This window comes from Aquarana catesbeiana, linkage group LG10, assembly GCF_042186555.1.
Source record: "Aquarana catesbeiana isolate 2022-GZ linkage group LG10, ASM4218655v1, whole genome shotgun sequence".
In the NCBI taxonomy this organism is placed as follows: Eukaryota; Metazoa; Chordata; class Amphibia; order Anura; family Ranidae; genus Aquarana; species Aquarana catesbeiana.
Genome location: NC_133333.1, coordinates 2381757 through 2397214, shown reverse-complemented (window position 1 = coordinate 2397214; position 15458 = coordinate 2381757). Strand labels below are relative to the sequence as shown.

Genomic DNA, 15458 nt, shown 5'->3' with positions numbered 1-15458 from the left:
AATGGGAAACTGACTCCACCATGCCAATCTACACCAGAATGAGAAACTGAGCCCACCATACCAATCTACACCGGAATGGGAAACTGACCCCACCATGCCAATCTACACCAGAATGGAAAACTGACCTCACCATGCCAATCTACACCAGAATGGGAAACTGACCTCACCATGCCAATCTACACCGGAATGAGAAACTGACCCCACCATGCCAGTCTACACCAGAATGGGAAACTGACTCCACCATGCCAATCTACACCGGAATGAGAAACTGACCCCACCATGCCAATCTACACCGGAATGGGAAACTGACCCCACCATGCCAATCTACACCGGAATGAGAAACTGACCCCACCATGCCAATCTACACCGGAATGGAAAACTGACCTCACCATGCCAATCTACACCAGAATGGGAAACTGACTCCACCATGCCAATCTACACCGGAATGAGAAACTGACCCCACCATGCCAATCTACACCGGAATGAGAAACTGACCCCACCATGCCAATCTACACCGGAATGGAAAACTGACCTCACCATGCCAATCTACACCAGAATGGGAAACTGACTCCACCATGCCAATCTACACCGGAATGAGAAACTGACCCCACCATGCCAATCTACACCGGAATGAGAAACTGACCCCACCATGCCAATCTACACCGGAATGGGAAACTGACCCCTCCATGCCAATCTACATCGGGCTGGCCCCACCTAAACTAAGAAATAATAGTTCTGGGCGGAGTCTGAGTTTTCTTTCAGGAGAAGAGTAATGGTGGTACATATCCCATCCATGGACTCTGCGGGGGGGGGGGGGGGGGGAGACAAACACTGGACTGGAATATATCCCCCCCCCCCAGGGACTCACACAGCCAGATATCCAACAATGGCGAGCCGGCCAGATCCCGGCTACAGAGACAGATGTGCCGCAATCCGTCCAACTCATCACCGGGATCACATCCATCACATCTCCGAAGTGTCACCCTCCCCCATCCCTGAGGATATCACCCTCCCCCACCCTCCCCCATCCCTGAGGATATCACCCTCCCCCATCCCTGAGGATATCACCCTCCCCCATCCCTGAGGATATCACCCTCCCCCATCCCTGAGGATATCACCCTCCCCCATCCCTGAGGATATCACCCTCCCCCATCCCTGAGGATATCACCCTCCCCCATTCCTGAGGATATCACCCTCCCCCATCTCTGAGGATATCACCCTCCCCCATTCCTGGGGATATCACCCTCCCCCATCCCTGAGGATATCACCCTCCCCCACCCTCCCCCATCCCTGAGGATATCACCCTCCCCCACCCTCCCCCATCCCTGAGGATATCACCCTCCCCCATTCCTGAGGATATCACCCTCCCCCATCTCTGAGGATATCACCCTCCCCCATTCCTGAGGATATCACCCTCCCCCATCTCTGAGGATATCACCCTCCCCCATTCCTGAGGATATCACCCTCCCCCATCTCTGAGGATATCACCCTCCCCCATTCCTGGGGATATCACCCTCCCCCATCCCTGAGGATATCACCCTCCCCCACCCTCCCCCATCCCTGAGGATATCACCCTCCCCCATTCCTGAGGATATCACCCTCCCCCACCCTCCCCCATCCCTGAGGAATCACCCTCCCCCATTCCTGAGGATATCACCCTCCCCCACCCTCCCCCATCCCTGAGGATATCACCCTCCCCCATCCCTGAGGATATCACCCTCCCCCACCCTCCCCCATTCCTGAGGATATCACCCTCCCCCATCCCTGAGGATATCACCCTCCCCCATTCCTGAGGATATCACCCTCCCCCACCTTCCCCCATCCCTGAGGATATCACCCTCCCCCATTCCTGGGGATATCACCCTCCCCCATCCCTGAGGATATCACCCTCCCCCATCCCTGAGGATATCACCCTCCCCCATCCCTGAGGATATCACCCTCCCCCACCCTCCCCCATTCCTGAGGATATCACCCTCCCCCACCCTCCCCCATCCCTGAGGATATCACCCTCCCCCATTCCTGAGGATATCACCCTCCCCCACCTTCCCCCATCCCTGAGGATATCACCCTCCCCCATTCCTGGGGATATCACCCTCCCCCATCCCTGAGGATATCACCCTCCCCCACCCTCCCCCATCCCTGAAGATATCACCCTCCCCCATTCCTGAGGATATCACCCTCCCCCATCCCTGAGGATATCACCCTCCCCCATCCCTGGGGATATCACCCTCCACCACCCTCCCCCATCCCTAGGGATATTACCCTCCCCCATTTCTGAGGATATCACCCTCCCCCACCCTCCTCCATCCCTGAGGATATCACCCTCCCCCACCCTCCTCCATCCCTGAGGATATCACCCTCCCCCACCCTCCTCCATCCCTGAGGATATCACCCTCCCCCACCCACGAGGATGAGGATATCACCCTCCCCCACCCTCCTCCATCCCTGAGGATATCACCCTCCCCCATTCCTGGGGATATCACCCTCCCCCACCCCTGAGGATATCACCCTCCCCCACCCCTGAGGATATCACCCTCCCCCACCCTCCCCCATCCCTGAGGATATCACCCTCCCCCACCCCTGAGGATGAGGATATCACCCTCCCCCACCCTCCCCCACCCCTGAGGATATCACCCTCCCCCATCCCTGAGGATGAGGATATCACCCTCCCCCACCCCTGAGGATATCACCCTCCCCCACCCCTGAGGATGAGGATATCACCCTCCCCCACCCCTGAGGATGAGGATATCACTCCCCTACTGAGGAGTAAGAACTTCTTGTAGGTTTTTGTTTGCTCTCTGTGTCCCATTAGAAAGATTTCCCTTCACTTCCTGTCCCGGAGACACAACAGGAAGTGATAGGAAATCCCCTTTATAGGAAGCTGTCATCAGAACTGGTGTCCCCTTTGGTGAATTTCTCCTCATTTCCTGTTTCGGTGACAACAGGTAAATGTTGGATTTCTGTCTCTGTGACACCAGGACGTGTAGAGAGGGTGAATCTCCTCAGTGGGGACTCCTGACCCGGGGTCTAATCCCACCACACTTCACCAACAACTACAAATATGGCTTTGGCTTTAAATACTCTTTACATTGATTTTCTATTAGGCCTCATGGAGTGTGTATGATCTGGAGGAGACGCATGGAGTGTGTATGATCTGGAGGAGACACATGGAGTGTGTATGATCTAAAGGAGACGCATGGAGTGTGTATGATCTGGAGGAGACGCATGGAGTGTGTATGATCTAAAGGAGACGCATGGAGTGTGTATGATCTGGAGGAGACACATGGAGTGTGTATGATCTAAAGGAGACGCATGGAGTGTGTATGATCTGGAGGAGACACATGGAGTGTGTATGATCTGGAGGAGACACATGGAGTGTGTATGATCTAAAGGAGACGCATGGAGTGTGTATGATCCGGAGGAGACACATGGAGTGTGTATGATCTAAAGGAGACGCATGGAGTGTGTATGATCTGGAGGGGACACATAGAGTGTGTATGATCTGGAGGAGACGCATGGAGTGTGTATGATATGGAGGAGACGCATGGAGTGTGTATGATCTGGAGGAGACACATGAAGTGCGTATGATCCGGAGGAGACACATGGAGTGCGTATGATCTGGAGGGGACACATGAAGTGCGTATGATCCGGAGGAGACGCATGGAGTGTGTATGATCTGGAGGAGACGCATGGAGTGTGTATGATCTGGAGGAGACGCATGGAGTGTGTATGATCCGGAGGAGACGCATGGAGTGTGTATGATCTGGAGGAGACGCATGTAGTGTGTATGATCTGGAGGAGACGCATGGAGTGTGTATGATCTGGAGGAGACGCATGGAGTGTGTATGATCTGGAGGAAACACATGGAGTGTGTATGATCTGGAGGAGACGCATGGAGTGTGTATGATCTGGAGGAGACACATGGAGTGTGTATGATCCGGAGGAGACACATGGAGTGTGTATGATCTAAAGGAGACGCATGGAGTGTGTATGATCTGGAGGGGACACATAGAGTGTGTATGATCTGGAGGAGACGCATGGAGTGTGTATGATATGGAGGAGACGCATGGAGTGTGTATGATCTGGAGGAGACACATGAAGTGCGTATGATGCGGAGGAGACACATGGAGTGTGTATGATATGGAGGAGACACATGAAGTGCGTATGATCCGGAGGAGACACATGGAGTGCGTATGATCTGGAGGGGACACATGAAGTGCGTATGATCCGGAGGAGACGCATGGAGTGCGTATGATCCGGAGGAGACGCATGGAGTGTGTATGATCTGGAGGAGACGCATGGAGTGTGTATGATCTGGAGGAGACGCATGGAGTGTGTATGATCTGGAGGAGATGCATGGAGTGTGTATGATCTGGAGGAGACGCATGGAGTGTGTATGATCTGGAGGAGACGCATGGAGTGTGTATGATCCGGAGGAGACACATGGAGTGTGTATGATCTGGAGGAGACGCATGGAGTGTGTATGATCTGGAGGAGACGCATGGAGTGTGTATGATCTGGAGGAAACGCATGGAGTGTGTATGATCTGGAGGAGACACATGGAGTGTGTATGATCTGGAGGAGATGCATGGAGTGTGTATGATCTGGAGGAGACGCATGGAGTGTGTATGATCTGGAGGAGACGCATGGAGTGTGTATGATCTGGAGGAAACACATGGAGTGTGTATGATCTAAAGGAGACGCATGGAGTGTGTATGATCTGGAGGGGACACATAGAGTGTGTATGATCTGGAGGAGACGCATGGAGTGTGTATGATATGGAGGAGACGCATGGAGTGTGTATGATCTGGAGGAGACACATGAAGTGCGTATGATGCAGAGGAGACACATGGAGTGTGTATGATATGGAGGAGACACATGAAGTGCGTATGATCCGGAGGAGACACATGGAGTGCGTATGATCTGGAGGGGACACATGAAGTGCGTATGATCCGGAGGAGACGCATGGAGTGTGTATGATCTGGAGGAGACGCATGGAGTGTGTATGATCTGGAGGAGACGCATGGAGTGTGTATGATCTGGAGGAGACGCATGGAGTGTGTATGATCTGGAGGAGACGCATGGAGTGTGTATGATCTGGAGGAAACACATGGAGTGTGTATGATCCGGAGGAGACGCATGGAGTGTGTATGATCTGGAGGAAACACATGGAGTGTGTATGATCTGGAGGAGACACATGGAGTGTGTATGATCTGGAGGAGACGCATGGAGTGTGTATGATCTGGAGGAGACACATGGAGTGTGTATGATCTGGAGGAGATGCATGGAGTGTGTATGATCTGGAGGAGACGCATGGAGTGTGTATGATCTGGAGGAGACGCATGGAGTGTGTATGATCTAAAGGAGACGCATGGAGTGTGTATGATCTGGAGGGGACGCATGGAGTGTGTATGATCTGGAGGGGATGCATGGAGTGTGTATGATCTGGAGGAGACACATGGAGTGTGTATGATCTGGAGGAGACACATGGAGTGTGTATGATCTGGAGGAGACACATGGAGTGTGTATGATCTGGAGGAGACACATGGAGTGTGTATGATCTGGAGGAGACACATGGAGTGTGTATGATCTGGAGGAGACACACGGAGTGTGTATGATCTGGAGGAGACACATGGAGTGTGTATGATCTGGAGGAGACACATGGAGTGTGTATGATCTGGAGGAGACACATGGAGTGTGTATGATCTGGAGGAGACACACGGAGTGTGTATGATCTGGAGGAGACACATGGAGTGTGTATGATCTGGAGAGGATGCAGACTCAGCCCTGAACACAGAGGCACATTGACTTGTGGTTATCAGTTGTGAGCGGAGCTGGAATGTCAGGATGGAAAATGCTGGTAATGTGGGAACACCTGGCACGGTACACAATGGGCTTCCCATCTTCATTCCCAGAGACAGCTGTGTGGAGGAGGAAACGGGGGGGGGGGGGGGGGGGCACATTGAATAATATGGAGAGTGACCCCCACACACCGCCATCCTCATCCTCTATACAACTGACGTCCACTCATATCCCATAACAACCAGATTCAGTTTACACTGGGCCCCTCCCCCCGTCATCCCTCCTCCTCACATTGCTTTATTAAGTCTGATAACGGAGTGATAAGAAAATCCTCCTGACGCCATGACATCATCACATCCAGACTGAGACCGCCCACTGAAAATGGAGGAGAGAAGAAACCACACAGCTTCAGGGGGAGGAATGTGGGCTCTGCCATCTGAGCAGGTTACGGGAAGTGGGCCACCCAATTCATGGGAGGAACCTACCTAACCAATAGGAGATACCTTCCAAACCAATGAGAGGAACCCAACCAACCATGAGGATGAACCAACCTAATCCATGGGAAGAACTCATCTAATCCATTAGAGGGGTTCACTTAACTGATTGGAGAAGCCACCCAACTCATTTTTAGAATCTACCTAACCAATAGGAGGAACCCACCCAACCACTAGGATTTACCTGGCTAACCAATGAGAAGAAACCACCTAAACAATAGGAGGAACCTACCCAACCACTGGGAGGGATGAACCAACCTAACCACTGGGAGGAACCCACCTAACCACTGGGATTTACCTGCCTAACCAATGAGAAGAAACCACTTAAACAATGGGAGGAACCCACCCAAACAATAGTAGGAACCCACCCAACTACTGGGTTGAACCAACCTAACCGATAGGAGGAACCTGCCTAACCAATGAGAAGAACCCCTCTAAACAATGGAATGAATCCACCTAATGAATAAGAGGGACCCACCCAACCACTGGGATGAACCGACCGAACCAATAGGAAGAACCTGCCTAACCACTGGGAGGTACCCGCCTAACCAATGGGAAGAACCCACCTAAGCAATAGGTGGAACCCACCCAACCACTGGGGTAAACCTGCCTTAACAATGGGAGGAATGAAGCCCACCTAAACAATAGGAGGAAACCCCCTAAACAATGGGACGAACCTACCTAATGAATAGCAGGGACCCACCCAACCACTGGCATGAACCAGCCTGCCTAAATAACACCTAAATGGGAGAAGCCTATCCAAATGATGCATCTCTCAAAAAATAAACCTAAACAACATAGGGAGGTGGAAAATGTCCAGAACGGTTTTCTAGAATGTGGAATTGATGAATGGACGATCAGTACCATATTGTCGTGTTTGAATAACCTGAAGCATAACATGAGCTGCCCTTGACCTGGAGAGACCCAGTCCAGAAGTGTCCGGGTTTTCCTATCTTTATTGTTGGCAAGATGATATTTTATAAACCCGATAAAGTCATCAGTGAGGGAAAATAACTTTCCCGTGGAAGATAGAAGGAGGTCAAAGACACCGCTGAGGGTCCTCCTCTCCACCATTAGCCTTCTCCTCCATTTTCATACTTCGTAAGGAACTTCCCTCCCATAAATCATCTTTATATTTCCATCAGATGAAAGAAGGAAAATGGTGGCACTGGAGAAAATGTGTACAAAGATGCCATAAATACCGTCAGAAGAATCCAGTAACGTATAGCCACCAGACAGCAGTCATCTGTGTACCTCAATAAAGGGGACCTATGAGCCCCCAAATTTGGGTCTAATTTTATTTTTTTATATATTTGAAGTAAATACCAACAATTTTTGGGGGTGCTGGCTTTCAATTCTCTGTATTTCACCTCCCCCCCCCCCCCATTAGATGTCCAGGATTGTCTCCTGTACTGCTGGGCCGGAACCCTCAGGTCCGTTCTTCAGTTGGATCACGTGTCTGTCTATTAATAGCACCACCGAGGCCCAAATAGAAGGTGCTAATAAAATGTCCCCGTCCTGGTTTGTATAGGACTTTCATACCAGGAACCAAGCCAGGCCAGCTCCATATCTGCAGGGACCTCTCTGACCACCAATCCCACCGGTGAGTGGTCGGGCTCTTCCTGTGCCAAGGGGTCGGATCAGAGGAACTTTCGGCTCGGAGTTAGAAAAGTGACACCCCCCCTTTGCCAGGCAGCCCATAGGAGACTGCGGCTGTTCCCTGGCATCATTCATCTACTCTGAAGGTCCACCTACCTGTAGAGAACAAAGTCACTGTCGACGTTGTCATCGGCGTGTCCGAGGTGGGAGTTCCACTGCCGTTATCTGTAAAGAGAGGACATCTCGTCATTAGAGACCCGAGAAGAGCAAATCCCAGACAAACATATGAGAGCAAATTCCTATCTACTACACATTTCTAACTTCACTGAGAGAGGAGGGCGCCCTCACCTGACATCGTACACTACAGAGCGCCCTCACCTGACATCGTACACTACAGGAGCACCCTCACCTGACATCGTACACTACAGAGCGCCCTCACCTGACATCGTACACTACAAAGCACCCTCACCTGACATCGTACACTACAGAGCGCCCTCACCTGACATCGTACACTACAAAGCACCCTCACCTGACATCGTACACTACAGAGCACCCTCACCTGACATCGTACACTACAGAGCGCCCTCACCTGACATCGTACACTACAGAGCGCCCTCACCTGACATCGTACACTACAGAGCGCCCTCACCTGACATCGTACACTACAAAGCACCCTCACCTGACATCGTACACTACAGAGCGCCCTCACCTGACATCGTACACTACAGAGCGCCCTCACCTGACATCGTACACTACAGAGCGCCCTCACCTGACATCGTACACTACAAAGCGCCCTCACCTGACATCGTACACTACAGAGCGCCCTCACCTGACATCGTACACTACAGAGCGCCCTCACCTGACATTGTACACTACAAAGCACCCTCACCTGACATCGTACACTACAGAGCGCCCTCACCTGACATTGTACACTACAGAGCGCCCTCACCTGACATCGTACACTACAGAGCGCCCTCACCTGACATTGTACACTACAGAGCGCCCTCACCTGACATCGTACACTACAGAGCGCCCTCACCTGACATCGTACACTACAAAGCGCCCTCACCTGACATCGTACACTACAGAGCGCCCTCACCTGACATCGTACACTACAGAGCGCCCTCACCTGACATTGTACACTACAAAGCACCCTCACCTGACATCGTACACTACAGAGCGCCCTCACCTGACATTGTACACTACAGAGCGCCCTCACCTGACATCGTACACTACAGAGCGCCCTCACCTGACATTGTACACTACAGAGCGCCCTCACCTAACATTGTACACTACAGAGCGCCCTCACCTAACATTGTACACTACAGAGCGCCCTCACCTGACATTGTACACTACAGAGCGCCCTCACCTGACATCGTACACTACAGAGTGCCCTCACCTAACATTGTACACTACAGAGCGCCCTCACCTGACATACACTACAGAGCGCCCTCACCTAACATTGTACACTACAGGAGCACCCTCACCTGACATACACTACAGAGCGCTCTCACCTGACATTGTACACTACAGAGCGCCCTCACCTGACATACACTACAGAGCGCTCTCACCTGACATCGTACACTACAGAGCGCTCTCACCTAACATTGTACACTACAGAGCGCCCTCACCTGACATACACTACAGAGCGCCCTCACCTAACATTGTACACTACAGGAGCACCCTCACCTGACATACACTACAGAGCGCTCTCACCTGACATCGTACACTACAGAGCGCCCTCACCTGACATCGTACACTACAGAGCGCCCTCACCTGACATTGTACACTACAGGAGCACCCTCACCTGACATACACTACAGAGCGCCCTCACCTGACATTTTACACTACAGGAGCACCCTCACCTGACATTGTACACTACAGGAGCACCCTCACCTGACATACACTACAGAGCGCCCTCACCTGACATCGTACACTACAGAGCGCCCTCACCTGACATCGTACACTACAGGAGCACCCTCACCTGACGTACACTACAGAGTGCCCTCACCTAACATTGTACACTGCAGAGCGCCCTCACCTAACATTGTACACTACAGAGCGCCCTCACCTGACATACACTACAGAGTGCCCTCACCTGACATTGTACACTACAGAGCGCCCTCACCTGACATTGTACACTACAGGAGCACCCTCACCTGACATCGTACACTACAGAGTGCCCTCACCTAACATTGTACACTGCAGAGCGCCCTCACCTGACATACACTACAGAGCGCCCTCACCTGACATACACTACAGAGCGCCCTCACCTGACATTGTACACTACAGAGCACCTTCACCTGACATCGTACACTACAGGAGCACCCTCACCTGACATCGTACACTACAGAGCGCCCTCACCTGACATACACTACAGAGTGCCCTCACCTGACATTGTACACTACAGAGCGCCCTCACCTGACATACACTACAGAGCGCCCTCACCTGACATACACTACAGAGCGCCCTCACCTGACATACACTACAGAGCGCCCTCACCTGACATCGTACACTACAGAGCACCTTCACCTGACATCGTACACTACAGGAGCACCCTCACCTGACATCGTACACTACAGAGCGCCCTCACCTGACATCGTACACTACAGAGCGCCCTCACCTGACATCGTACACTACAGAGCACCTTCACCTGACATCGTACACTACAGGAGCACCCTCACCTGACATCGTACACTACAGGAGCACCCTCACCTGACATACACTACAGAGCGCCCTCACCTGACATTGTACACTACAGGAGCACCCTCACCTGACATACACTACAGAGCGCCCTCACCTGACATTGCACACTACAGGAGCACCCTCACCTGACATACACTACAGAGCGCCCTCACCTGACATTGCACACTACAGGAGCACCCTCACCTGACATACACTACAGAGCGCCCTCACCTGACATTTTACACTACAGAGCGCCCTCACCTAACATTGTACACTACAGAGCGCCCTCACCTGACATACACTACAGAGCGCCCTCACCTGACATTGTACACTACAGAGCGCCCTCACCTGACATTGTACACTACAAAGCACCCTCACCTGACATTGTACACTACAGAGCGCCCTCACCTGACATACACTACAGAGCGCCCTCACCTGACATTGTACACTACAAAGCACCCTCACCTGACATTGTACACTACAGAGCGCCCTCACCTGACATTGTACACTACAGAGCGCCCTCACCTGACTTTGCACACTGGAGAGGTGGTGGTTCACTTGCTTTCATGCATTCAACAGGTGCCATGATATGTTGTATCCATGGCAACAGCAGTTATGCAGTTTCCCCTGACAGCTGTGCCAGTTTGGTGAGGACAGAGAGGTCACCTGAGGGAAAAGCCATATAATCCGGATGATTGTATGGACAAAGTCTACACAGCCAGACACACCTCCGCCCACGGGAAGAGGGACGGTGACCCCTCACACACTGCCTGGGACAACACCTGCCCACCGCAATCAGGCAGCTCCTATGTACTAAAGTGAAGGATGAGTGTCCCGGGTCAACCGGCCAACAGACCTCTTCACATGGCCTACAGGAGGAGAACGTCCTATTCCCACCTAGAATGGACATGGCAGGGATTGATGGCTCATCGGAGGAGGTGACACCATTATCATTTCCTTATGTTAATGGGCACCCCATTATCACAGACCCCCCCACCCCTTCCAGTATCACAGACCCCCCACCCCGGCCCTTCCAGTATCACAGACCCCCCACCCCGGCCCTTCCAGTATCACAGACCCCCCACCCCGGCCCTTCCAGTATCACAGACCCCCCCACCCCTTCCAGTATCACAGACCCCCCCACCCCCACCCCTTCCAGTATCACAGACCCCCCACCCCGGCCCTTCCACTATCACAGACCCCCCACCCCGGCCCTTCCAGTATCACAGACCCCCCCACCCCTTCCAGTATCACAGACCCCCCACCCCGGCCCTTCCAGTATCACAGACCCCCCACCCCGGCCCTTCCAGTATCACAGACCCCCCCACCCCGGCCCTTCCAGTATCACAGACCCCCCCACCCCGGCCCTTCCAGTATCACAGACCCCCCACCCCGGCCCTTCCACTATCACAGACCCCCCCCACCCCTTCCAGTATCACAGACCCCCCACCCTGGCCCTTCCAGTATCACAGACCCCCCACCCCGGCCCTTCCAGTATCACAGACCCCCCACCCCGGCCCTTCCACTATCACAGACCCCCCACCCTGGCCCTTCCAGTATCACAGACCCCCCACCCCACCCCTTCCAGTATCACAGACCCCCCACCCCGGCCCTTCCACTATCACAGACCCCCCCACCCCTTCCAGTATCACAGACCCCCCACCCCACCCCTTCCAGTATCACAGACCCCCCCCCCACCCCTTCCAGTATCACAGACCCCCCACCCCGGCCCTTCCAGTATCACAGACCCCCCACCCCGGCCCTTCCAGTATCACAGACCCCCCCACCCCGGCCCTTCCAGTATCACAGACCCCCCACCCCACCCCTTCCAGTATCACAGACCCCCCACCCCGGCCCTTCCACTATCACAGACCCCCCACCCCGGCCCTTCCAGTATCACAGACCCCCCACCCCACCCCTTCCAGTATCACAGACCCCCCACCCCGGCCCTTCCAGTATCACAGACCCCCCACCCCACCCCTTCCAGTATCACAGACCCCCCACCCCGGCCCTTCCAGTATCACAGACCCCCCACCCCGGCCCTTCCAGTATCACAGACCCCCCACCCCGGCCCTTCCAGTATCACAGACCCCCCACCCCGGCCCTTCCAGTATCACAGACCCCCCACCCCACCCCTTCCAGTATCACAGACCCCCCACCCCGGCCCTTCCAGTATCACAGACCCCCCACCCCGGCCCTTCCAGTATCACAGACCCCCCACCCCACCCCTTCCAGTATCACAGACCCCCCACCCCGGCCCTTCCACTATCACAGACCCCCCACCCCGGCCCTTCCAGTATCACAGACCCCCCACCCCACCCCTTCCAGTATCACAGACCCCCCACCCCACCCCTTCCAGTATCACAGACCCCCCCACCCCCACCCCTTCCAGTATCACAGACCCCCCACCCCGGCCCTTCCAGTATCACAGACCCCCCACCCCACCCCTTCCAGTATCACAGACCCCCCACCCCGGCCCTTCCACTATCACAGACCCCCCACCCCGGCCCTTCCAGTATCACAGACCCCCCCCCCCCCCCCCGGCCCTTCCACTATCACAGACCCCCCACCCCGGCCCTTCCAGTGTCACAGACCCCCCACCCCGGCCCTTCCTCAAGTCAGTGGGGAAGATTTTATCTTCACAGGCCTGAAGGAAAACCCAGAACACTGTCTGCAGGGGCCCAAAAGGGCCCCCCCCACCCCGGCCCTTCTAGTATCACAGACCCCCCACCCTGGACCCTTCCAGTATCACAGACCCCCCACCCCGGCCCTTCCAGTATAACAGCCCCCCCACCCAGCCTTTCCAGTATCACAGACCCCCCACCCCGGACCCTTCCAGTATCACAGACCCCCCCACCCCGGCCTTTCCAGTATAACAGACCCCCCCACCCTGGCCCTTCCAGTATAACAGCCCCCCCACCCAGCCTTTCCAGTATCACAGACCCCCCACCCCGGACCCTTCCAGTATCACAGACCCCCCACCCCGGCCCTTCCAGTATAACAGACCCCCCACCCTGGACCCTTCCAGTATCACAGACCCCCCACCCCGGCCCTTCCAGTATCACAGACCCCCCACCCCGGCCCTTCCAGTATCACAGACCAACCACCCCGGCCCTTCCAGTATTACAGACCCCCCATCCCGGCCCTTCCACTATCACAGCCCCCCCCACCCCGGCCTTTCCAGTATCACTGACCCCCCACCCCGGCCCTTCCACTATCACAGCCCCCCCCCACCCAGCCTTTCCAGTATTACAGACCCCCCACCCCGGACCCTTCCAGTATCACAGACCCCCCACCCTGGCCCTTCCACTATCACAGACCCCCCACCCAGCCTTTCCAGTATCACAGACCCCCCACCCCGGACCCTTCCACTATCACAGACCCCCCACCCCGGCCCTTCCACTATCACAGACCCCCCACCCCGGCCCTTCCACTATCACAGACCCCCCCCACCCCGGCCCTTCCACTATCACAGACCCCCCACCCCGGCCCTTCCACTATCACAGACCCCCCACCCCAGCCCTTCCTCAAGTCAGCGGGGAAGATTTTATCTTCACAGGCCTGAAGGAAAACCCAGAACACTGTCTGCAGGGGCCCAATAGGTGCCATGGGGCCCCAGATGGGCAGGATGTCTGTAGCTGGTCCCCTAGGAGACCCTCAAAGTATTGAGCACAATCTGGAGATGACAGGTGCTCTTCAGATAATGACATTCCTGGCCTCAGGTGAAGCCATTCTGCACATTCCTGGGATCAAAGTCCACACAATAGATACCAGACTTCCCAGTGACACCCAGCTGCTCCCAGTAACCTGAGAACCTACCAGCGGCAGGAATGTGACAACTGCCAGAGATTAAACTACAGGGGAGCTGACAACCAGCCTCTATAAACCTTCCTCCAAGTCTAGGACTCCCCCATAAATCTCAATGGCACCATCACCTCAGTGACACCACTACAAACAAGGCCACCAAAACTCTCAGTGATGGCAAACTCTATATTTCATGGTTGTCACTGCGACAGAAAATAAGGGAATATCATCCAAAGGGGTCACCTGATCTGATGACAACTGAGGCGACTTCCCTCACATTGGAGAGATCCCCCCTCACTTCCTGTTGTGTCTCTAGGACAAGAAGTGAAGGAAAACCTCATCACTGGGCCATCTGTCCTTGTCTATCCCATTCCATGTCCACGCAGAGCGACCCCCCCCCCCCCCAACACACACTGATCTGCAGCACAAGTAAGGAGACTGTGCATGCTACAAGGCCAGCAGAGATATCACATCCTTGACGGAAAATGGTGCAGGACAACCGCAGGAAACTCTCTGGAATGTGGAGTCACATTTGTATGAACATCTGGAGGTCCATCGGCATGAATGTAGATTGGAGGGGTGAATACACACAGAATTCAGGAGCCAGTCAGTCCATTCTAGAGGGAGGAGACTGGGAGGTGTACATGGAGGATGAATATTGAGGAAATATTCGGGGTCTCACATGCTGTCCATACCCGGGGATCTAGTTCTTTATCTTCCCTCCCCCAAGAGAGACCACAGACAGACAGATATCTCCTGGATTGTGCTGGATGGGACCTCCCCCAAGCTTCCAGCCCCTCCCCAGAGGAAAGCGACTGACCAATCTCTCTCCATGCCATCCTCCCTTCCCCTCCTGCACAGTACAATGAGGACCACCGATGGAGACATCGTCCAGCAAGCTAGAAAACGTGACACCAAGCTGGGCCGACCTCCGGAGCTGCGAATAAACCCATCCATAAGTCCGGAAACATACGAGGGGCTCAGAGTCGGAACCTCTCTTTATTATAATCCACCCTCCCCCCACACCTGCTCACCTCCAGAGGCCCCATCCTCCATGAAATCTTCATCATCCGC

General features: G+C 54.5%; 1 protein-coding gene across 1 annotated transcript in view; it reads right to left on the bottom strand.

Moving 5' to 3' along the window:
- The window catches only part of HSPG2 (heparan sulfate proteoglycan 2), a gene marked incomplete in the record, with an annotated part of 205321 nt that overhangs the window by 115476 nt on the left and 74387 nt on the right, over positions 1-15458 (bottom strand). The window contains 2 exon segments of the mRNA XM_073601461.1: positions 8052-8120; positions 15419-15458. Of these exon segments, the coding sequence (XP_073457562.1) occupies positions 8052-8120; positions 15419-15458 (109 nt within the window).